This window comes from Stegodyphus dumicola, chromosome 5 (assembly GCF_044657685.1).
Source record: "Stegodyphus dumicola isolate Sdum_Otavi_A_Nest chromosome 5, ASM4465768v1".
NCBI lineage: Eukaryota > Metazoa > Arthropoda > Arachnida > Araneae > Eresidae > Stegodyphus > Stegodyphus dumicola.
In genome coordinates this window covers 62,946,029-62,972,783 of record NC_140772.1, presented here as the reverse complement: position 1 = coordinate 62,972,783, position 26,755 = coordinate 62,946,029, and the positions used below count along the sequence as shown (strand labels likewise).

The 26,755-nt window shown below is 31.1% G+C and overlaps 1 protein-coding gene across 1 annotated transcript; it reads left to right on the top strand.

Annotated features, from left to right (window-relative positions):
• The first annotated feature begins 7,468 nt into the window (after window positions 1-7,468).
• On the top strand, window positions 7,469-16,731 carry LOC118184680 (uncharacterized). Its single transcript, XM_035354387.2, has 3 exons — window positions 7,469-7,541; window positions 13,278-13,422; window positions 15,981-16,731. Exons 2-3 carry the CDS (start codon window positions 13,285-13,287, stop codon window positions 16,260-16,262), a joined length of 420 nt encoding a protein of 139 aa, XP_035210278.1. The 5' UTR covers window positions 7,469-7,541; window positions 13,278-13,284; the 3' UTR covers window positions 16,263-16,731.
• Window positions 16,732-26,755: the final 10,024 nt, after the last annotated feature.

Genomic DNA, 26,755 nt, shown 5'->3' with positions numbered 1-26,755 from the left:
TTTAGTAAGGATTCAGGTTTCCGATTGTAAAGCCCCAGGAAAGGATTTATGCTGTTAAAAAGCGCCGAATAAGGAAAGGACTTTCCATAAAGGTGGGTACCCTATCAAACTGTGAATCTCCCATGGTGCAGGGATTTAAAGCATTTATTTCCCTTTTTCCTGATAACAGAAGTGGGACTCTAAGTCAAAATGGAATAGAGTAGTTCGACTGTAAATTTATTGCGAAGTCAGTATAGATAGCTAAGCGCTTTGGGAAAAAGAAATAGAGTCTGAGATCTTTTGATATAAGAAGTCAATCTAAAGTCTTCGAAATCGTCTGATAGCAAATAATCATTTTTCTACGGTATTTTTATGTGAATGTAATCTCTGTAATAAATATCATTCAGATAATTTTAAAAAAGTAATATAAAGTTTTAAAAACGTAATTTAAATGAAACGTGGGAATTTTATGGCAACGGTAAGAATAAAAATAACTTCTTTTACTTTAAGACTCAGAATTTTGTAAAAGTTTATCGGCTTGTGGTAATACTCGTATTTCGGCTTTCAGCGCCTGCTGTTATACGATATTTTCTCATTCCTTACAGGGTATGTTTCCTCCGCCTAACATCCGCCTAAAATTGGCTGGTGTGGAGTTCGAATCTTGGCGAAGGCGTTGCCCAATTTTTATGTTTTCTGCTTCAACAAATCTAATGACTTCGAAAAGGTGCCAGAATTAAAATGCAATGGACCATTAGGATCGCTCGTCACCATTAGGATTTGACAGTAGACCTATTAGTCTTTTAAGTGGGAGAGAATACAAAAGATTTTTCATCTTTCTTACCGCGACTCTTCGTGATGCAACTGGAAGCACGTTTGGATTAGGATTAATTGGAAGCGCATTAGGATGTTGGGAGATCAAACCTCGACAAAAGGTATTGCACATTTTTATAGTTTTCGTCTCGACAATATTATGATTCAACAATGTTGACAAAATTACCTACAGCTGATAAGAGAAGTAACCTAAAAATTGTTTGCTGATGCGTAGGATTATGATTTCAAAATTAAAAGGAAAAACAGAAATAATTACAATAAATAGAAGATGTGGTAATTATTATCCAAATGCATGGGTAATAACATAAAATCAGTACAAGTTAAAACCGAAATAACCACTTCATGTTTCAACCTATATATCTACTACTACTGTCATAGCGTTTATTTAAGTATTAATCCGTGCTTTCGAAGATAAAAAACGCAACTGAATATCAGCTCTTACTGTAAGGCAAGCGTGTGAAACACATTTGCAAATTCTCGGTGGTGAACAGATTTGTTAACAGGCCAACTGAAACACTATCTGGAAAGATTGCTGTTTAATTGGAATTTACTTCAAAACCATCATTTTGTACTTGATTCAGAAGCCATTAAAATTCCCTAATGAAGATATATCGATATACGCAGTTCTCCTCAATTTGCATGGGACAACTTCCAGATTTGGTACCAAATTTTTGCAAAAGAGGTAACCACAATAAGCCTGATATATATGTTGCATTATAAAGGTTGAGTCTCAGTATTTTTCTGAGTAGTGCACGAAGAATCATAGCCGTGCTCACGCAGTATTCGATTCTTATCATTGAACGCTAAATAATACCATTCGTCCTTCTGGTAAGCATGATGCTTACAATAATGCTACCAGACTTGAGAATGATTTCATAGGTAACCAGTGTAATTTCACCACTAGCACATTTGAATTAGCCCTGTTTATAGAAAGTGATTCTATTGGCATAGCCTAAGTGATAGTTTTACAAGTTTCCTTTCTCCAAAATGCTCTTAATTAAAACTCTAGCTCCACATTTTACAGAAATAGCACTCACTTTCCATCACAGTATAAGAGAATTTGAACAGCTCTTAGGTTAATACTACTAACCTTAGAGAGGTGATGTTTAATTATTTAAAATTTTAACTTTAGGAACATTAGATACTTCTGTATATTCCATCTTTATGACTTTTTTTGCCGGTGGAGGTTTCTTTAAATCCTCTCCAGTTTCTGATGATTACGTCTGATATCTTCTAAAGTAATCCAGCTGTTTCCAAAATTTTGCGCAGTGTGTTCGACAATACAAATGAAATAATAAATATAAATACAGTAATAATAAACAGTAAATAAGAATAAACGTTTCATATGCTAAAGCATTCCTACAGCATATTTGAAACAAAATACACACACGCATATACAGTTTTAAATTATATTAAAGCTAACATATACATAACTTTTGAAATTCATTTACTTTTAAAATTCATTGTAAGAATGTGATGAAAAATACCAGAACATCGTGGCTGTCAATTACGGAAACTCGCCTTAAAAAATTCTTTTCTAGAACGAAAAAGAGCAAAATATTTTTATAACAGCTATAACCAGGAAGACATTTGTTATAATGATATAACAGGAAGACATTTGAGATAATGACGTAACAGGAAGACATTTGTGGATAATGATTGTATCATGATATTTGTGCATAAAAACTCATTTCTTGCCATTATGCTATTATTATTCTCTGTCACTGGATGCTTGGTGTATTGTTTTCTATTGAACGAAATCCTGTAATATCTAGCGTTTTTGGGTAGCCTAAAATGCTACTAGACCTACTTGAAAGTCTCTTAGCGACCCAAAGCTAAGACTAGAAGATGAATACAACAGGAGAATAATGTAACAGAACCTTTTATTGAATCTTTTATTATTTATAGATGACACAATCTTTGTGCTTGCAAATCCACCCTTTATCTGTGGCGATAAAACTAAAGATAATGATACGCTAAATTCAAGACAAGCTAATAGTTCAAAACTAAAGAAATTAATTTAACCTAGCAGTTTGACACAGAAAACGACACCTGCGTGATATTAAACTTCAGCAAGAATGAGAAGCCGATATTCAGGATTCAAAATTGTTAATATTGTTGGTAAAAACAACAGTGTGTGCAATCAATAGCAACACACATGCTATGCCTAACCATTTCCCGCTATTTCAGTTTAAACAAATTCTCGTTCATCCTAACTCATTTACATCCTGGCGAGGAAACACAAGAGAAACACGAAATAAAAGAAAAGGCTAACGAATTAAAATAACTATTAGTAAAATTATTATAAACCTCACAAACCATCATTTAGAAAATGATCGTTATGTGGCGTGAGGCTTGGTTCAATACCAGAGAGAACGTTTATTTATTTATCAGTAAAAAATGGCAAAAGATGTATTACTGCCTAACAAATATTACCCAGATTTTATTTAAATCTGAAGGTAAAAAAGTACACTTAACACATAAATAACCTAACTTGCATGACATTCTATTTGAATAAATTATATTGTTATTCTATTATATCGATAATATTGTTTTCGGTCAATTCCTCATTAAACGAAACAAAATCGGGGATGACATTCATGGTGTACTCAGAAACATGGTAAATCTCAGGTCAGCTAAACAGTAACAAGAAAAAGAAATTAACCATATTATAGCCAACAGAAGATGACTGATATAATAATTTGCTTGTATTTTTAAGCGCTTTAATTTGCAGAATAAGTTCATTAGGTTACACACATTAATATCAGTAGTCAAAGTTCTTTCGAGCGGGAGCTCTGGTACTTCTTTCTCTGCTTTTCCGGTCCCCATGTTTCTTTCTCATTTCATAGTGCACATGCCGCTCACTTTCGATCACATTTATTTTGTATTTGGATAGGATCAATGTGAAATAATCATTAATAGCTGTATACTTGATTTATTTTTAATATTCAGTACTTTACTTTTCATAGATGATTTAACAATGTTTATATACCCTGGAAAACGTACACTTAAATTACGCATTTTTGTGTATAGAAGCACGGCCCAATTACTATGATATTACCAGCTACTGCTATTGTTTGTACTGTGTATTTTTCGGTTCCTTTTCTTTGTATTCTATAGAGTTTTGCTTTAGCTGATAATTTGTACCAATAACTTTTTCTTCGTTCCTCCTTAAAAAAATTACCATTTCTGTTCGTTAGGCTGCGTTTAATTTGGAAGCTAGTTTAATCTACTTCTTGATAATAGGGAGTTGTCTGCATATTTCAGTATTACATATAATATTACGAATTTTTAATGCATGTAAATAATTTTAGTGAAACTTTATGAGAAATTCTAGGATATTTTTGTATAATCTAACATGAAATGCTTGAAAGAGACGAAGCTCAGCCGGAAAAATAAGATTAAAGGGACAACATTAATCTTATTTTTCCATATCCATTATTATCATAAGATTTAACATTGAGTAAATAGCTACCGCACTAAATTGGCGAGATATCACCAAGGTAACGACAGTTTTGGCGAGAAATCACCAAACGGGCAATTATTTTGGTCCGTTCCCTGTCTAACTGTAATTGGTATTGTGATTGAATAAGTATAATTGATCTCTATACATAACTTTAACCGTATCCGGCCCTCATATGCCCTCCAGTAATTTCGAGAAGTGGAAGATACTAGAGATTTCTCGACGACCGGAGGAAAACTGTGTAAAACCGAAGAGAGGATTTCTCGGTTGTTTCGGAGTCAGTAATGGAGTAGTGATATATCTCCTAGTGAGCTTCCGTCTTTAGATGCGCTTTGTAATAGTTCGAAATGTAACTATTGTTTGTAGTCTGTGATATTGAGAAGAGCTGTGGGAGTATTTCTGTAAAAGTCCCAGAAAAATAAAGTGTTTCAATTGGTAAAAATTAATTTTTTATAGCTATCGTCGGTTCTATGTACGTTCAATTCATTACGAACCCGTACGCCCGCAAAAATTATTTATCGAAATGTATATGTATCTGATTACTTTATGAACGAACATCGTTCTTCTTTAATCATTAATATATTAGAGACTGAAAATGATTGTTGTAAAATATTTGGCTGTAAGGAATGTTTTCCGCCAAAACACGTGCTTAAAAAATTAGAAAAAAAGACATGAAAGCAGCATCTTTAGTGCAAGTAGTCATCCCCACTCAAATCTATGATTTTGTGCAACATTTCGGTAGTTTTTCAAAGCCTTTGGCCCAGAAACCTGGTGGCCGCGAGTCCGAAAACACATCAACCTCATTTCGTACGTCCTTTGCAGAATGGAAGGTAGCACCAGCAAGATTGTAGCTGCAGGTGTGAAAAAGGTAGAAGTCCGAAGGAGGGAATGTGGTGGATGTGGCAAAAGATCCAATTAGAGCCCGTATTGAGTCCAGCCGGTGAATGCAGACACATGTGGTCTTGCATTATCTTAATGGAATATTACCTTTTTGCGCCGGAACTCAGTTCGACATTTTTCCTTGATATCAGCATCAACACGCACTAGCATCGCTCTGTGCACCTTACTGTCAAGGATTTTATCTTTCTCTAAATACTTTTTGCAGATAATACCACGGCAATCCCACCAGATACAAAGCATGATCTTTTTTGTTAGTCACACTGCGTTTTGCAAGACTGCCTACGGGCCGACACAGAACAACTCCCTTTTCGGCCTGTGTTGTTGAAACAAATGCATTTTTCATGACAAGTGACGGTCCAGTCCAAAGGTTTGTCCTTGCGCTCATATTCCAGCAGATTAGTGCAGGCCTGAATACATCTGTCTCCTTATCTACTTGGGTCACCTCATGCAGCACCCAGCGATTGAACTTGTACGTCAAGCTTATGCAATGCATAACATGACTAATGGACATAACACTAACGTCTTACTCCTTAGCAAGATCTCGAGTGGTCGCATACTGATCTTCTTGCACAAATTCTCGCAGGTAGACTTCATCAACATCAGTGGGCCGGCTAAACAGTTCTGCTTCTTGAATGTCATAGTCCTTGTTTTCGAACTTTCGGTGCCAAACTCTCAGAGTGGTTATTTTTATTGGTTATTTTATTTGGTTATTGTTTAGATATGAGGGCTACAAGATAATGAATATAGATACATTTACTTCATATAGCCATGAAGTAAATTTCAACGAAGAAAATATTTTGTCTCTTTTCCATTTTACTTTGAACAAGAAAAATGGAAAATCGATTTATGTGTTTTGGTAGTTAGATATTAATTATCTCTTGTTCGTAGTCATATTGATCTACACAGTTTTTAATTATTATTTAAAAATCATTACTTAACAAAAAATAATTTAAAATCTATCATAATTAAGGTAATAATTGTATCGCTAGAAATCGAAGAAAAATTTGGAGGTTGGATGTGGGGTAATCAGTAAACATTTTTGTAAAATTTCCATATTTGGAATTTACAATACACATTTTAGCAAACATTTCGGAGTTAAAGATTGACATCAGCATTTATCATGGAAAACATATTTAGAGTAAGAAATAGCACAAATAACTGGTGCTTAACTAATTAAACTTTATACCGTAGTTGAAATTTGGATTTATAAGTCGATGAAATTGTGGAAATATAGTAAACGCTATTGCATATTAGACGAGGATCATCATCAAGACTTAAACCAAAAACAAAATTATACATTTTGCTACAAATGCTCAGACTTTCTTCAAGATGAATTGTATTTTTAAATTTAACAAAAAACAAAAAGATTGGTTCGGTATCGAACATTTTTGTCTACTGCAATAGAATGAACGATGGTTTCTCTAAAAAAGTCTTCGAAAAGACGAGAACGACTGAGGATAAGTCAAAGTTCAAAATCTTGGTTTGGAATTTCCATTAAGTTTATTTACATTGACTTTCTTCAATTCTAACAAACGTTAACAAATAAATTATTTAAAAATAAACTAATCTAAAAATTAAAATTAATGCTTTAAAAACGGTAAAGAAAAATACGAAGTTCGTAAAATTTTTTATATCTGTAAAATGTAAAATACCCCTAAAATTCATGAAAATAATCATAGAAACTTACAAAGCAATAACATTACAGCACCAGCTACAATTCTTACGTAACTTAATCCCGTAATAAACTTCAGTGAACAAATATTGCAAGAAAACGCAAACTGAAATCACTTTTGTCCCTTAACAATTTTTATTGCCATTTCTTAAAAATAAAATGCTGTTATAAATATAAAATATAATAAAAATTACAAGAAAAAGCACTCAATTTTTACTGGAAATGTGAGAAGCAAGTATTATTACAATAATTTCGATAAAATTAACATTCATTGTGCTGAAATAATAAAATTTCCTTACTTACTGTCATTTTATAAAAACCGTAAAGTTATGACTGAGCAAATATTCAGCAGCCATTGCGATGTAATATATTATAAATACATATAAACTAATTTAGTGAATAATGATTGGACTTATTAATTAAATGGTAAATTAGTACGATAACGAATTTGTCAAAGTTTTTTCAAATGAATGTTCGTCGCATGTATGTAAAAAGAATCCACTCACACAGTAAGCACGTGGTATTTAATTTCATTAGATAAATTGATGAATTACTTTGCATATTTTTATTAAAATTACTAATACTATATTAGCAACAGATAAGCTACTTTTTAAAAGCTCAGCTGTGCTTACCAAAAATTGATGCCGAACCATTTCTGGGAATTTTAACGATCACCTTCATCAATCACATAATTAAGTGAGTACTTTGACAACTTTTATAATATTATTATAGTGGAATGTAATTTATTATAGACACAGAATTAGACGGCAACTGTTAAAAGTGTATATGTTACCTGGAAAGACCGAAATTAGAGAATGTTGACTTTCACCGGAGAATGTCAACATTCACCAAATACGTCGGTGAAAGATCGAATATTGCATTACATTCTTGTACATTTGAAGCTTCACCAGTGTATGTCGACAATCACAGATATGCTCTGGTGTATGTCGAAAAGAGAGGAGTATATATACATGCTGTCATTGCAAAAGGAAGTGTTCTACAAATAAATGCATTTTTTAAAGCAAGGGCCTTTTGTGCAACTCAAAGTGTCATAGTAGTTTAAGTTGTTGCAATAAATAAGATTTGAATCACATAATTTAGTAAGTTTTAGTTTTTAACTACTATTATTTTAGTTTCTCATTTTGAATGTACTGTGTGTTTTAAGTTCTTATTTTAAGTCTCAAGTGCGTTTTATTAGAATATATAATATTCTTATATGTTCTTATATGTTATATATAAGAAAATATAATATTCTTATATGTTCAACATTCACCACTAGTACATGGTGAATGTCGAAATTTACCGGTATAAGTCAGAAATAAGAGTATTTGGAAAATATTTCGGACATATACCAAGCGACTATGTGAATGTCGACATTCTCCAGATTTCAGTGTTTCACTGTAACGTATAAATACCTTCAGAAATTTCTGCTCTGTGCTATCTTCCCTTGCAAGAATTTTTGTGAAGTTATGAAGCATACGTACTTCCTTGAGATACCATACAATCCCAGTAATAAGTATTTAATTACTCTATGAACGAATATGGTATCGTTGTTTTTGAGTCATTAATATCTTAGAGACTGATGGTGACTGTTGCAAAATATATAGTGTTATACGCTGTTAACTGCTGCAAAACAATCTGAAAAAAGATTATTCATTCGAAGCTTTGTTATTTGTTTGGATGTGAAAGCTACAGCATAATTGTCATGTAGCCATGAAGTTAATTTCATCCAATTACGTATTTTCTATCTTTTCCACTTTATTTTGAACAAGTAAAATATAGAAAATAGATTTATACGTTTTGTTGGATAGATATTAAATATCTTCTGTTCGTAATCGTATAGATCTACACAATTTTTAAATGTTATAAAAATATCATTAGTTAAGAAACAAGTAAAATATAGAAAATAGATTTATACGTTTTGGCGAATAGATATTAAATATCGGTACTTTTCCGTTTCGCCGGCGCAAATCTCGCCAAGCAGACTTTATTGGCGACAACATACAGTATACACATAAAAAATATTTAAAAAATGTTAGTTCTAAGAATTCTTTTTTTGAAGGCATAAACATTTTAATATCGCTTAAAATTTTATAAAAAGCCAATAAATAAAGACAATAAATTTGTAAAAAGACATTAATTTAAGAATTTACTATGGTTCAACATCCTGATTCGCCGGTTCATATCACGTGACCCCAAGCGATCTCATCTCACGTAAACTACTCTACAAAAATCTAATTCTCTCAGTAATTATCTACATTAATTTCAAGTTAAATCTTAATTTGGAACACAAGTTTAAATGCAAAAAATATTTCAATTCGTACGAATAGCTTACTCAGAAATTATGCAAAACTGTAGTGCTTTACTTCGCTAATGCATTCTCATTAGAATCGATGAATTTAACCCTTGATTTTACCTTTTCTATATTTTCGGCTTCGGGTAAGCGCTGTGATTGCATCCTAATTGACTTAATTACCGAAAATGGCCTTAGACATAAAACTGAACTATCTGATAAAAATTCTATATAATTATATGCCAGTATTGAAAGAAACAATCAATCTGATAAGAAAAAGCTGCGCCTTGTTTTGAAAATGAGGCGTAAAAGGTTACCAGCGAAAATATTCCGTTTGGCATCGGTTGCACCATTATTGGCGACTTTATCGCTTGCGCCGGCAAAACGGAAAAATACCTAAATATCTCCTGCTCGTAATCGTATAGATCTACACAATTTTTAAATGTTATAAAAATATCATTAGTTAAAAAACAAGTAAAATATAGAAAATAGATTTATACGTTTTGGTGGACAGATATTAAATATCTCCTGTTCCTAATCGTATAGATCTACACAATTTTTAAATGTTATAAAAATATCATTAGTTAAAAAACAAGTAAAATATAGAAAATAGATTTATACGTTTTGGTGGATAGATATTAAATATCTCATGTTCGTAATCGTATAGATCTACACAATTTTTAAATGTTATAAAAATATCATTAGTTAAAAAAGATCTTTAAATGATTATAAGGTATTTCTCCCACTTTCCTAGCGTTTCTTCGTGGTGTAGAGGTTCTGCACACTGGGTCAGTATTCCAGAGGTCGGTGGTTCGATTCCCGGCGAAGTCGTTGCTAATTTTTCATCTTGCCTACTTCCAAAAATTACCTAATGTCTCTAAGTGGCGCCCGAACTAAAAAAAAGGTGTTGGATGAAGTTTCTCCGCACCCAGGATTTGACGATTGGGTACCCTGAATACCTCATTCGCCCTTTAAAAAGGGAAGTATATAAGGTATTTCTTCCACTTTCCTAGCGTGCCTTCGTGGTGTAGTGGTACACTGGGCCGGTATTCCAGAGGTCCGTGTTTCGATTCCCGGTAAAGGCGTTGCTAATTTTTCATCTATCTGTCTTCCAAAAAGTCCTAATGTCTCTACATGATTTTTAAAAATATATCATAATTAAGGTAACATTTTTATTCTTAGACTTCGCAAATACGAAAATAACCTTCGTAAGCCTTCGTAAATACAAAAATAATCGTAAATTTTAAAATTAGAGACAGGTTTAGAAGAGAAATATTAGATCAAAGAAGTTATTTAATGAGTATCAACTAGGCTACGATGTATTTTAAATAGCTAACATTCTTTCCCTGTTATTTTCATGTGCATTGATTATGCAATAATAGAGGGGGATGCAGACAGTACTATTCAATTTCAGATTATTGCGCATTTAAACATTAAGTACACGTAATGGTAAGCCGTGCATGGATATCGGGAGAATGTCTAAGCTGTTCTTACAAATATTCGTTATGAATTTCTCAGACAACACTTGAAAAGTCAATGTGATACGAAAACTTACTGCTAAACAATAGTTTATGCTATAAGGCTTCTATAAGTTTACGCTAGATGGCACAAATATATGATGTTTCACATACCTTCATAAAACGCAGTCAGAAGTAAAAGCAATTATGTCACAGAGGATAATACTTAAAGAGGCCAGCTGTTTGAAACCAAATTCTTTGTCGACTGTGCCTGTCTACCATCTTGCAAAATGACAATATGCAAAATTCTTTCTGTTGCTTAGATTTCTTTTTCTCTCTTTTTTTTTTCATTTAGAATATTTGAAACGAGAAACTAAAGCCCTTCGTTCTTTATGTACTAAAAGGTAGATATTTTTGTTTTACATGCATAGCTTTAATAATTTTTAAGAATATTAAATTTTGCATATTCTTCAGTTATCGTTTTAAAAAATGTATGTATTATGCATGTATGTATGTATGTGCGTATGTACGTGTGTATACATACACATACATGGATACATGCACACATACATCCATATATGCATGGATACGTTTCAGAATCCGGTCACGATAAGAGTAGAGTAACAAAAAATTTGAATTCGAATGGTTATTTCTATATTATGATAGATATCCCAGATTCAGAGCATTCTTTGTAGAATTATATATTTATTTATGCATGCGAAGTATAAATTTACCTTATTTTCCTACTCAGTACTTTGCATCAAAAATTATAGTCAATTTGATTTTTCAAATTTTAAAGTAACTGCTGGTTAGATAGTTAGCTTGGTTATTAAGAACGATAAACCTTAGAAACCCCATCTACTAAAGGCAAAAGATGTTTCGATAGAAATCTTTCTAAGTCAAAATGGCTTAAGTTTATGTTACATATGACAGGTGATTCACATCATATTACTTGTGGCCCCTTTAAATGCTAAAATGATTACGTTTCGCAGTATACTGTAGCAAAATATTTTCGGCGAATGTAATTCATCAACTGCATACTAGTCCGAAGTTTAATTTTGATTAAAAGTTCAGGAGAGCGTTTTATAGTATGGAAACTTTTCAGTTTCATATTTTGAATAACATTTCGGAATTCGCAAATGCTTATTCAGTTGTATATGTTTCAATTGTTGCGTTATATCTCCCATCCAAGACCGATGTTAAAGTAATTACACTTAAAAACAAAAGAATTAAGAATTTTAAAATGTTTCAATTAGATTTTATTTCAGAGGTCTGTTTAAACTGGCATGGATTTTAGTTAATAACATTTAGCACTGAATATGATTGGTTTACTTCCCCCCTTCTTTTTTTATATTATGACGTATACAGAACTGCTGCAATTGTATGCATTTTAATATATGCCGCAATGATCATATTACTGCATGCATATTTTGATTTAATAAACAATCATGTTGCATCTAAATGTGTATATTCTTGATTGGGTCATTGTTGTAGTCATACTGAGAAAGCTTTTCCCGCAGAAATTTGCTATCATACAGCTGGGAATCGCTCGAAGAAATCTCCGACAAGGATCATAAAATCTTTTACAAATCATCCGACAGACATTATAAAAGTATAAACAAACGATTATAAATTCTGTCAACAAAGATTGTAGTCGTCTTAGTTTAGCAAACTTTTCCGTATCGAGATGTCAAAATAAATTTAACGATTGAATAGCCTGTATTTACATTTTAAAATTATTTTTGGAATGACTTTTATAAGGTTTAATCCAACGATTAAAATAAGAAAATATCATAAGAATATAGAAAAAATAAACTTAATATTTATGGAAAATATTTGTGGCAAGACTTATAGGCAAATGATATAATGAAGTAAATGCGTGTAGATATTTAAGTACATTTTTATTGCACAAATTTAGAAAGGGCTTCAGTTTATGCTGAAATAATTTTACTAACATTTTGTATTGTAGTTTTTAAAAGTTAATTTTAAATGTATGATTTTGTGTTTTTTAAATTTATGATTTTATATTTTATATCTTGAACCCCTGGAATATTAATTTTTAAACAACTAGGCTAATCATAACTGCTTAAGTTATAATTGTTTTAAGAATTAAACTAGAAAAAACATTGAAAGTTCAAAGGTACATTTTAAAAAATATGAAAATAACAAAATTTAAGTTCCAGTGTTCTTTAAAGTTTATGATTTTAAAATAATTTATAAAAATTAATAATCTTAAGGCTCTGAATCTTTAAACAAATTCTCTTATAGAGGTGTTTCTAAAGCGAATTGACTGATATTCAAGCAACACATGTAAAAAAACACAAAAGCCGTATGCAGACACCCCGTTCACCAAAATTCGAACTTGGAATGAAGCTGTGTTCAGCGGTTTTGTCCACTCGGATATAAAGTGGAGGGACGTCGGAATGGAGTGGGATAGTTAATCGCGACAAAATGCACTAAAGATTACTGACGGAAAGGAAAGAACATTTTATAGTATCTTCTAATTCATAGTGCAGTGTTTCATAAAAAAATGATAATACACATAAAATTACGCAAATTTTGAAATTTTACCAGCGTAAATTTATACAAGTTTTCAATGCTGTCTATTATTATTATTATTCCTTCAAACAAAAAGAAATATTTGGTACAATAAACTAATTTTGTTATCTTTTTAATCAACAGGAAGACTATGGCATTTCCAAAAAAATGCCACCCCCACTATTGTCCATTCGACAGTCCTGCTTGTCCAGAGCAATGTTCAAGTCTTTGTCAAAGAATCAAACCCAACTGTGTGTCTGTTACAGCACAACAAGCTATGAATATGCCCGTAAGTTGGTATTTACATCTACTTCATTGATGAAACGTATGCATTTAAACGCAGCAGCAAGACAAGTAACAGAGTGCAAAATATGCCTTTCTTGCATGTCGGGTAGTACATACATGATAACAATAGTATAACACACGTTACATATTGATTAATTTACTACTATTACTTTGGACTACATTTAGTAAACACTATACAAGCCGCATGCAAGATCGCAGCAAATTTTCCAGCTTTGTATTATATCGTATTCCTTGCATACAACGTTGGCTCAACAAAGTTAATTCTTGCGTGGTACAATTCTGGTGACCAAAGATAAGATAACCCCATTGTTTGGATCTCTCAGAATGACATGCTCTTATATATATTCATAGTGAACTATGCTAATATATAACAGTACTTAAAATCTGTCGGTCAGAAGATTTTTTGAAAATTTAGTGGATTTTTGGGATTACATTTCCGCTATTATTAATGACGATATTTGGCATGAAATTCAATCATTATCACTCATTATCTATCATTCGATTATCTATCATTCGATCATCAAAAGTCATTATCACTAATTTTATCCAATATTTATGACCAATCATAAAGGCATTTACTATTCATACAAAATAGTTCATATATCTTTTGACTGAAGGAATCGGAATGAGAAAGGATAACGGAACAATTTGTCATTAGGACTGGTAAATTATTTTAAATGATTTAAAATCTAATTTTCAGTTCTATTTATTAACAGTTTCTTTCAGAAGATTTCATTCGCTCAGTTTTCCCCAAAGCTATTTGAAAAGGAGTACTTACTTATACATATATAATTTTAGCGTAGAATATACTAATATATACTAATTTTTAGTACAATAGATATATCCATTATATTAAAATATCTAATTTTTAATGTAATGGATATATTTATTTTAAGAACGATTTTCTAGTACTTTCCAAATACGTATATAAGCATAAATATATAGTTTTGCTCAACTTGTGTGAATTTCCTGAATTTTACTTATGCTTAATTGAATCCGACATAATTCGGTTTCTTTTCATTTAAAATTATACAATATAGCACATTATGCCTAATTATTAAGAATATTCTTAAATCATTAAATAACGTGCATATATAATTAACACTTTTCAAATCAAATTTACCATTAAGAAGCAAAATTCCATAAATTCATTTTTTTAATCAATGACGAAAATAGAGAGAGAGTATGAGACTAACAAGAGTTAGAGAATTAATTGCAAAAAATATTATTCTCTCCGTCGTTTCCAATGCATAAATGAAAGTACTTAAATATAGCATTAAGTATAAATATGCACACTCTTAAAGAACTAAAGAAAAATGCAAACATTACAACTAGGTTGAAAAACAGTTGTTGAACTTGTAAATATATACATTATATTTACAAGTATATTCCATACATATAATTTTATGAGAATTTCTAAGAGCATATATAATTTGGTTTTTCCAGCCCTGAAATTCATTTTAAAGGATGAAAATTTATTTTAAGGTATATTTCGGAAATCTTAAATAATATTTATTGAAATGAAATATTAATTGCATTCTAGTAATTAAGTCACCAACTAATGTAATGAACTTTGTTTAATCAACCAATCGATGATCTTTCCCAATTACACTTAGTGAATAATAGTACACTTTTTTCATATAATTCATCATTTTTCGGTGAGAATATTAGGTGTTTTCGAAGCAAAACAGAGGAGAAAGCAATTGTGCTCCAACGTGCTCCAGGATTAATGATACGAATCCACCACGAATTTATTATCTGGATTCACTAATCTTTTAAACCAAGAAAGCACGTACAGGAGAAATGTAATACTACCTTACAAATCTATATCAATTTATTTAGCAAGTTAAATTATCGTACATTACATCAGGAAACTGGAAAAATCAAGTGGAATGCGAATGTTAATGTGAGCCCCATTATTTCAGGAATTTACGTGATTTTAGATACTTCAATGTGAAAGCCGCTGCCCCATCTATTCAGAAAAGTTAGCAAACTAAATAACCCAAGCTTAGTAAGCAAATCTCAAATTCTGTCAGAGTCTTATGTATTGATCACTTTAAAAAGGAAGTACTTAACATTTTATAAATTTTAGTAATCACGTCTACCGTTATTTTAATGAAAATATACAAATACCATTTACAGAATTTGCAAACTGTAAACAAACTTCTAACACAAAATAATCCAGAATTAGCTCTCACATTATTTCAGACTTCGTTCAACAGATCCCTTTCGTACCTATAATATCACACAAGTTAATGCTTGGATTTTTCGCAAACAAGAGATTGTCATTTAACCATTGTTTAGCATATTTTGCACTTGGAAAGTTAATAGTTACGTTTTTAAGATATTTTAAGGATTGTGAACTTGTATGCGGACTTTTCTTAATATTCAACTCAACATTAGACCGTTATTCAAAATCTGCTGAACGGTTGTTTGACAGCAATTGCCTCTCATCTTTGTAGGAGTTACAATTGGTTGTACGTAAATTTCATATAAAACTTGGTAGAAAATTAAGCCAGAAAATTAAATATATACTTTCAGGAACGTAAAATCCCAAGGTCTAAGAGTGGGATTCCAGAAATCGGCTGTAGTACCAGAGAGCGCATTTTTGGCATTCCCTATGATCCTAGAAAAGATTTCAGCATGCCTACTCCCAAAGACTGTGTGGATGAATATCTTCAAAAGAATTATCATGATATAACAGATAGAGTTTTGAAAGAATATGCCGAAGATACATGCTGCGCGACCGAATGCAATTGTTCACTGGGCTCTCGGTGCTTGTGTCAACAGCAAGATGCCCAGTGCAAACAATTAAATAATTAATAACATTGATTATATTTTTATTTTCAAATTATGTACCATTTTAAAAGTACTTTTTCATAGCTTCAAGTCTATATCATTACATAAAGAAATTTACTTCATGGAATTGTTTTGTACATTAGATGAAATAGCAGTCTATTTTGAAGAAACTTTTACTGTATAAATATATCTAAAATACCTTGCATCATTTCATATGCATGCTTTGTTTGTTAAGAAGAAATCATCTTACCACTAATTCCAATATAAATAAATAAAAAAAAAAAAAAAAAAAAAAAAAAATCTGAAATGTTTCAGATTTTAAATTACGTCCAAAGGGGCGTTTTTTAACATTTTGTGTGTTACCTTTCTTTATTAAATATCATGTTCCTCGCACTTAAACCATAAGATCCAGTGCAACAGCAATATCGCAAAATAGTTTTAAAACGAGCATATCTTTAGAATTTCCGATACAGAGACTCACGCGCTGGAGATAAAAATGTTTTTTCTGCACAACGTTGCCGTTGTTCGCTTTGAAATCCTTGAGTTTGTTAATCAAAAATTCGTCAAAGTTTTAAAAAATAGGAAATCGATCATAAAACAAATTTCAAATTTCAAATTTGGTCTTCCACATGCTCATATTCGTTGGAGGATTACGTTATTCAAAATTCGATGACTCTATGTACCGTTGTTTTATCACAATACGAGAAATATACATACATTTATGCAGATTTTTCATTATTTAATTTCTTCAAATATAATGCAGGACTCTAACATTTTGTAGCAACAGTTTGAAAAGTGAACCGACGTTTATGAGTCCGACGCAAAATCGCAAAACGAAAACAATAGTCCTTCAAGGGACAAATCCCTTTGGACTAATAAAAATGTACGGAAATGAAATACAGAGATACATCTAAACATTCTATACATCTAAATCACATTTGATTAAATAAATATTATCATATACAATTTCAGAATTTCGGAGCAAAGTTTTAACTTACAAAAATATAAATTTGAAGGAAGAAGCTGAATCTCTTATCTCTTTTGTTATTATGGTCTTGCTCTATTTCTTTTATCATTGACACAGAAAAAATATTCATCTGCAGTACTTACGCTATGAAGAATGTAGAGAAATGGATATGTGTTTATGAAACTAAAATAGTTGATATTTTTATGTTTACTGCATAATAAGTCACTTTGATCTTACAGTGCTAGTAAGCAATAAGATGTAGCCTGATTCGACACGCTTACGTTACAGTACAATTTATATTAAGGTGACTTTGGCACTCTTTAGAACTCTTTAGACACACAACGGAAAGGTATCTCCATATTAGTTGACTGACGGTCATTAAACTGGCTGAAGTTTTAAAGTCATTCAGTTATACCCAGCTTAGGAAGCAAATAATAGATTCATACAGTTTGTCAAACATTTAATGCCTAAGAAGTAGGGTCTGCATAATGTAATTATAAATATTACAACACGCAAAATTACTTTATGACTTTAGACAAAATATGCTAATAAAGCTTTTAAAACTACATTGGATATTCTAAACATATGCTGCTATGCTGCTTTTAATTTTTTTTCAATTTTGCCGTTGAATTGCATATGGCGCAATGCGATGCTGCTTAGTAATAAAGCTAAAGAGACAACAAGAGTGACTGCAATAGCAGACTCGTAGACTGCAACCTCAACGAGAGCATTAAAAAACCTTAAAAAATCCTTTTGGACTATCGTTAAAATCTGAATCCTTTCAGATTTTACATTTTGTATTTTTTGTTTCTTTTTTGTTTGTTTGCTTTACTACAACAGTACTTGCATGATCATTCACCATTCCAAACTTTGCATTCATGTTGGAAGAATATGTTTATACAGACAAATCTGATGTTCGTTAAAATTTTAATTGCACTTGAAAGGGAAAAACAGTTAAGTTTTCCTTTTAATTACAAATAAACTTACTTCGACTATAATATAGTAAATTAATTTCATTACAGTATACCAGATAAAATCCCACATTTCAAGATAATTTTACAAACATACCAATAAATTAACTGCATTCAGTCGCTTAGCATTTTGACATACTTCATTTTACATTTTATCATGTAAAATATTCCGAGTTGTTTGAAGTCTCCTGCAAAATATCTCTACTCAGCAACTTAAATAAGTCTTGAAAGAAAGATCTAGTAAGATATTAGGTGGCCTTTCCTTCGAAACACGGGAACAACTATATAATTCCTTCACTTCAGTCGCACCGTGTGATAAATAATGATTGTGCTGTCAGGCAGTAGCTCCAGAGTTTAGTTTTCGTACCTTTATCTCTTCATAACCATCAAAGAACATGATTTTCCGAGAAAAAAAGAAAGGACTATTTTATTCTCCTCGGTTCTGTAATGTTAGATGTATTATTTATATACTTAGGTACTTCTGTTCTGTTATGGCGTTTATGTGACTATTTCCGCCAGAACTGAAATAATATCTTGAAAACTTTAATAAAATACAATTAATTTGTGATGTATAATTTTAAATCTTAGAATTTTACAATATTTTTTCGAGATTAATAGACAGTTTCTCTGTACTAGTTATACGTGCAGATAATATATTCATATATCTTCCTTCTGGGATGAAATACAGCAGCCAGCTCATTTATAATTTTCCGAACATAATTGGATATATTCAGTGCTTGAAAACAGTACTTAATTTAATTCATTCAGTTAAATTTAATATACGTATATATATTACCTTATATATAAAATGTATATATAAACATAGAAAACATATAAATCAAAATTATAGTTTAAACTAGAGATAGCTCCTTTACTCTCTGTCTTTATTCTAAAACTAATAATGCCTTTTTCTGCGTTATTTATAAATTAATCCATATGATACAACTTGCGTAACGCTGATGACGTAGTTAATTCGGAATTTTGAAAAAGTTTGAGAACTGAAACCTTTCTATTAATATGCTGCCATATTTGATAACTGCTCATTTTTTACTTTTACCTTTCTTCCAGTTGAGACGCTACCCCTTAGCTCTCTTCCTATAGCAACCAAATAAGAGTTGAATTTGCCCTTTATTCCAACTCAAATAAATGAACATTCGGCCCCCTCTCGGGCTTAGAATAAGCCTCCCATTGTGCTTTAACTCAAGACAGAAATTAAGAAACTAATCTAATACTAACTGCATTAAAACCAGCCGAAGTAACTAACAGAGTTGGCCCTTAATTAAGATCACTGGACAAATCTAGCGGCACGTAACAATACGGCCAAATAGCAGTAAGATTAGACCAGCAGCAACAACGTGGTCGGAAGGCGGACACTCGCTTCTACGCTATTCTAAGTGACCAGACTTCAACTTAAATACTTGTTTCTGCCCCATTTATATAAAGCGTAATCCTGAAAATTCATTCTGGTAGGGAGACTTAGGTGGAAAATGGGAAAGTAAAGGAAAGGCTTGTTCCAAAATAAAAATAGCTATTAGAAAATTAAAATAAAACCTACAAAACTTTAAATATAAAAACGGAGAATTTGAATTTGTTACAATGCGATGGTTAGAAAAAGGAAGAAAGAAAGAATGTGCATGTGTATTTTACGTCAAAACGTTATCGAATAAGCTATTCTAAATCCCTTTCAAGGATTTCTTTTACGCTTCAAAGCATTTTCCTCTTTTTAAATAGAATTCTGATTGGCGCAACTTAAATTCTTCGAGCAGCTTTTATACTTGCTTTTTTTCCCATTATACGACGTCGTCTGAAATTTTAAGTACATTTATTAACGATCGTGAATAATTTGCTTGAGAAATATTTAACATGACACAGTCAGCATTACAGATAATTTTAGTAGCCGCTGATGATATGTGCTTTTTTTATCTTTGACATCCAGTGTAATTTTGAGCTCGAATATTTTAATCTGCGAGAATAATATAATGCATAATTAATGGCTACTTTTTTATTTAACCAACATGTAATAGTTGCAGTATATAACTGGTGTTTTAACTGGTTTTTAATTAAAGTTTACATAAGCTATTTGCCATCTCAACACCTTTATTTAAATTATTCTAAATAATATAAGTGATAGTTATAAAAATGCATATACAAATGCATTATAAGCGCAGGTGTTCCGGAAATATTTAATGAAATGACGAGTTAATAAGTGATCAGTGATGGAGGACAGAGACAAGTTGCAAACAGAGATAAACAGGTATTTGTTTCTCGCAGTTCATTTGTCTAGAAAAGAAGAAATATAGTACTTAGGAAAAGAATTATACAGATTGATTTATTATGTCTGCAATAGTTTTCATGCTTAATTTGCGATTTAGGGAGCAATTTTTGTTAGCAGAATAGTTCTGTACTGTACCAGTGGCATATTTGAATTTTAAAACGCAAAAGTCAAAATTGTGGGTTTAAGACTTGCTTTTATAAGCAAACATGGATATACGAGTAAATCATTATAAAATGTTTGCCGAAAAAACTAAAAACATACTTGTCACCTTATGAAATTGGTTTGCATAATTTAGGAAAACTTTAAAAAAGTAAATATAATGGCTTCAAAACAGAAACCACTTTGCTATTATGTGTTTAGCAGTTACATAATCGCATAGCAATAGATTTTTTACTTCAGCCAGTTGAACCAGCAAATATTTATTACTAAAAATAGATGGCAGCTCCAAAATTCATATTTCGTAATGGGTAAGGTGTTGATTATCATCCAAAAGAGCAAAGAAATAAGCAATAGAGCTCATTATTATTCATGACTTGAAGCTTATGTAACACTTTCTGCTTCAGCTTAGAGTGTTCGTTACCCTTGCAATAAATGAAGGAGCTACTGCTCGACTACCAAAAGTATAGTCAAACAAGTTTACTTAAGTTAGTCATGTTTTTAATTATGTTTTTACTAGTTAAGATTTGGATTTGCTTCTGATCATTAATTAATGACTATTGGTACTCATAAACTTGCGCAAGAAACCAATTTTGAATTGAAAATATTCTTAAAACTTCGGAACATTTCTAAATATTTCGTCTTTAGCAAATTAAGGATACGTGGGCTGTCGTCGTCCTTATAGCAGCCTGTGCCCCAGATAATTACTTTTATAAGAATCACACTTAAAAGGTTTAGTGATTTTCGTTTCAATTAAGTGTTTATCCATAAAAAGGCAACTAATGCACTTTAAGATAAGGATTTTTCCAAACAGTTTTTTGTTAAATATTTATTTTAAATTAATTTTCTCTGAAACAGATTATTTCCTTTGCATTTTTAAGGTAAACGCCATTTAATATCGCAATTCTAGAACTTTCCACAAAAATACTCGTACAGCTCTTTACAGTATCACAGAGTACAATCGGTAGCTACACTTCAAACTACTAAAAATGTTAAACATAACGCTGTGCAAAGTGCGTCTAAAAAGCAAAGTGTAATCAGGATATTTCAGGATTCTGTGTAATCATGGATATCTCATAATCGCAGCTGAGAAATCTCTTATAAATTCCCTTTCTCAAAATTACTGGAATGTATGTGAGGGCTGCATACGGTTGCAGTTAAATAGGATAAATTACAGTTATGCAATTACAATACCCATTACAGGTATACAGAAACTGGACCCAAATGTCGTCAAGTAATTGCTATCTTTTTCGACTTTTGGTGATTTCTTGCCAAAAACCATCACCAGCGGGGCGTGATAGCGATTTACTCAACGTTAAATAGACTTGCCCTCAATTCTTACTTTTCCGATAAAGCTTCGCTTGCTTAGATTTTCATGTTATATTTATTAAAAAAAATACAATTATACACAGAACTTTACTAAAATTATTTATATATGAACGAATTCGTAAAAATATTAATTTTATCTTTTTATAATAATAACAGTTCATATTCATAGTTGCACACATTAAGATAAATTGAAATTTGTAAGGAAAAGAGTCTGATGCTAGTAATATGCGATTATATCATGGACTACCATACGATAGAAGACGAAAGAATGAAAAACATAACGTAATATCTTTAAACATCATCAGTTGTGAACCATCGGCTGTACTACCTGTCGTACCGATGATTCCTCTTCGAGATAAGTCCAAACAAATTTAAGAAAGATTTGCCAGTTCGCTTCTGTGTAATCTTTAATTAATAGGTTTTAATACGAATTCCTGTCAAATTGGAAGTTTAAATGGGAAGGTGATCAGTAATTTCACAGCATCAGATAAGTTTTAAAATCTCTTTAGACATGTTAAGTTCCTGAAAAGGTTCTCCTCATAATGGTTTAAATGGCTGGTTACAAATGAAAAGTGCCACCTTCTTTAAGAAACTAAGAGACTGTAAATCTCTGTCTAATAATAGAACAATAAATCTTTCGCAGCCGCTATAGACAGAAATGCCATTAATGTTACGCAAGAAAATTAAATTTTGTATTCAAATGTCCAGACAGCTGCATTAGATTAATTTAAAAGACAAATTTGTTGAAATGAATAACAAAATGATTTCGAAATTTAAGAAGATTAAGAAAACGATTGTTTAATTAGCGGCACTTACGAAATCGCACCGGGAAAATACTTATAACTGCTTTAGTGTTTATGTAATAATCCCATGTAAGTTTCCATTAATCAACTTCATCCATTTATACGATAAACATGTATTCATGGCTTTAGCGCATTCAGACCTTTCTTTACACAACACTAATTATAAACGCGTGCGTTTAATACAATCATAATGTTATAGATAATTCCACAAAGGCAAACCTAGAACTTATTTAATTGCCTCAGGTAATTCCTATACAAACATGCATTTGTATTTGTCCTTTGATATAATATCCGATATGCATGAACTATCTTCTGACCGAATTTACAATGACCGTAAAATATACTGATTTTATTATGACAGAGCTAACATATGTAATACGATTATTTATAGTTTCAAGAAGCAACTGGTTTACATTTGAATATGAAAAAAGATTAGGGATCTAAAAGGGTATTAACTGAATTTAAACATTTGTTTACTAATGCGGCATTCCATTTCATGGAAAAAATGTCTTCAGAAGAGAAACAAATTTTGAGAATAAAAGAAAATGAAAAGTTAACTCATTTATTTGTTAATATTTTTATTTATTCACTAAGTCTTTTTGTAACAAATTTATTTTTCTTTTAATGGCAGGAACAAGCTTAAAATTGCTTGCTACGTCTAATAACTCCCAACATGCAAATTTTTACTGTAGTGGCTCTGATGGAATTGCAATCTGTAATGTATACTTTTCTGCATATAAAGTACCTCCGCAGTGAAAGTAATTTGAGCGAAAGTATTAAATATTACGTAAAACAAGAAGAAGGAAGAAATATATACTAAGAACAAGATGAGATTAAAACAGGGATATAATTATACCTTTCTTCCCTCTGCATTTTGTTAAACGCAAAATGCATTTATTTCTTCTCTGGATTCCTCGGTGCTGAGTTCCGTTTTCCATTAATATAAATTCAATCTGAATATTTTAAATTTCATCAGCTGAATTTTTTATTACATATTTCGAAAGACAAAAATTATTTTACTGTTTCTGCTATAATCGTAGTAAAAATAACTTTATTTTAAACGATATCGGATCATCTTCTGGAACTAAAACGATATATTGTTAAAAAATAGTAGGCAATGTATTTAAAACTAAACATAATAAATAAAAAGACAGAAGATGAACGCAATCATTTTTGTTTGTACACGTGTATTGTTTGTATTTCTATTCCAGTTTCAAAAATAATTATTTTAGTCTTCAGGAAAGCTTTGCTCCTTTTAAATATCTCCCTCTTATTCAGGAAACGAATTAATATCCGAATCCAGAGGCTAACATGAAGAATTCTGGGACAGTCAAGGAAAACGAGCGCAGAAATAGAAAAAGGAAACTATTTCTAATTTCGTGGGAAATTTGTTGGAAGTACACATAGTAAAAATCCTTGTGTATCAAAGCTGAATTATAATAATATTGTTCTCTCACACGTGAAATAAATTTAATTAGTAGCTCGACAAAACTGTTGTGTATTTCTGCTACCTTTAACAATACCAGCAAAATAATGTATATATATATATTTGTAATAATAAAATTCCATAGTCAAGAATACACTTAAAATTCTAACTGTATGTTCTTTTCATTTTTAATGGCGACGTTCTCTTATTTGCAAGTACGTGGAATTAATTCCACAACCCCGTAGTCAAGTTGTTTTTTTCGCCTTTTGTACACGTACAGTTATAGAATGTTCTCGAGATATTTAAAGAGAACTGGATTGGCTGACGAGGCCTACATCATTTCTTGGAATTTCCGCCTTTCCAGAGGCTATAAAAAGACTCGCAAAAGGAATATCGGAGCTTTTTTTTTTAAATAACGATGCAGTAAGCTTCATACAAAAAGTTATTAGTAATTCTTTTTATTTACTCCGGATATCTGATTTTGTATAATCTCCGGATATCTCCGGATATCTATTTCTACTGAATAATAATAAATGGATCCTTTGTTTTTTAAACTTATCGTCTGATTATTTAAGCTACGACTACATCTATATTTCTTCAACGATTTATTTATTCTGGACAAAAGCAGGTACATCACACATATATATATATATTTATTGTTAAAGCAGATTAAATTTGCAGTTTCTTAGTTTTTCGCTTAAAATAACCCTTTAGTAATAGCTTTGTTAAAAGAAATAAAGTTTAGAATTTTGACACTAAAGGAGGTTTATGAAAAGATTAATAAAAGTCATCATGCATTACGAATTTGGTAATTCTAAAGTAAAACTTATCTTTTATAAATAAAACTATCGTCTTGAAGATATTGCGTCAAAGCTACGGAATATGATTACATGCATTCTGGATTCTGTCTTAAAAATTCCAGTTTTTCTGACTATTTCGATTTTAATTACTATCTGAAATACAGACTTTGCTAAATGTCCTTTTTTACAAGTTAGAGATATATGACGAATTGGAACCCAATATTTAGCAACACCAGAGAATCATAGTTACACACAACAGCAATGGAAAAAAATAAATCATCGAAAAGAGTTAAAAGAGTTTTAAAAGAAACCCGATTTTGTTACATTGAGGTGAATAAATCTTACTTTTAATTAAACATTCTTTTGTCCTATTTCTCATGAGATTCCACATTATTATATCAAGACTATTTTGATAATGCAAGGGCAATCCCGATAATCGACTTTTCAATTAAGACAAAACTTTATCACTCTAGTTGCAACCTATCAGCATTTTCTTCCTTTCGCGTGGAAGATAAATGCAATGCTTCGCGTTTAATTAATTATAATAACAGAACAGTAATTATCCTACGATTGAATAATATTTCAGCATCAGTATTTGCCTATTTAATAAAACGATTTTATCATGGAGAAACAGTTTTTTGTCTTTCTGGAGAACTATAGAGTATATTTAAGGCAAATATCACAATGAAAGAGAGATAAATTGCAGTTGGCAAAAATATTATTTTCAGTTCCAAACACAGAATTTTTACACAGAAAGGGTGCAGACTAATACTAACATTACCGGGTCAAAGATCAAATACGTGAACAGAAATGTATAAATTGTTTTAAAATTTTATATTTAACATATAAATTTTCTTATTTTGTTGCCAATTATAAAAACTGTAACTGACGAAACCTTTTTTTTTTTGCCGGCAATTCTGATGTCGATTTTTAACAAAATGTGAAAATCGTCAAAAAAAAAAAAAAAAAAAAAAAAATTTGTGATATTTGACTACAAATATATTTCTTTAGGATAAACTTAATGAAAGGCTGCCTTTTTTAGTCATTATGCATGTGAAAAGCCAACATGGCACCCATGCACCTTGTCTATTTTTACGCGGAAATGGAAGCCAAAATTCAACTAGTAATGCTTACAAAAGGCAATCGTCCACGGTCAGCTAAATTGCAGAGAGAAACCTATAGTTTTTCATAATAGAATTAATTCATTGAGATGAGTAAGTAATTTAATTTATAGCATCAACAAATAGTGTTTTAGTACTGAGCGTGTGGAATTATATAAGGCAGACTTTAATTTCCACATATTAAAATGCAACTATTTCATATAAACGCACGAAAGCTAACTAAAAGAAAATACAAATTAGTAAGAGCCAGGAACAGGTTAAGAAATGAAGATAAATATGGCGTGCTAGGTGATACGAATAAGTATACGATTTAATTTGCACCGAACGAAAACTTTGCTGTGCTTGCACGATTTTGAGCCCTTGTTGCATGATTACATCTCCGTTATAGGGAGACAGAAAAAATTGTTTTTGATAGCTCACATGTGTAGAGTGATTCCAGATGCTCATCTAAAATAAATTTGATATGTTAGAATACTTTAATATTTAAGCCTTTATTTTAATTGCAAAGCACAGTTTCATTGAAGATCCTGTAACTCACAAATTACGGTAATAATGTTTTACTGCTTATTATTTAATTTATTATTAGCTGAGAAATCTTTGTTTTAATATACAGACTCACATAACAGGCTGTTAAGTAAAATTATTTATAATCGTATAACATTGTAAATG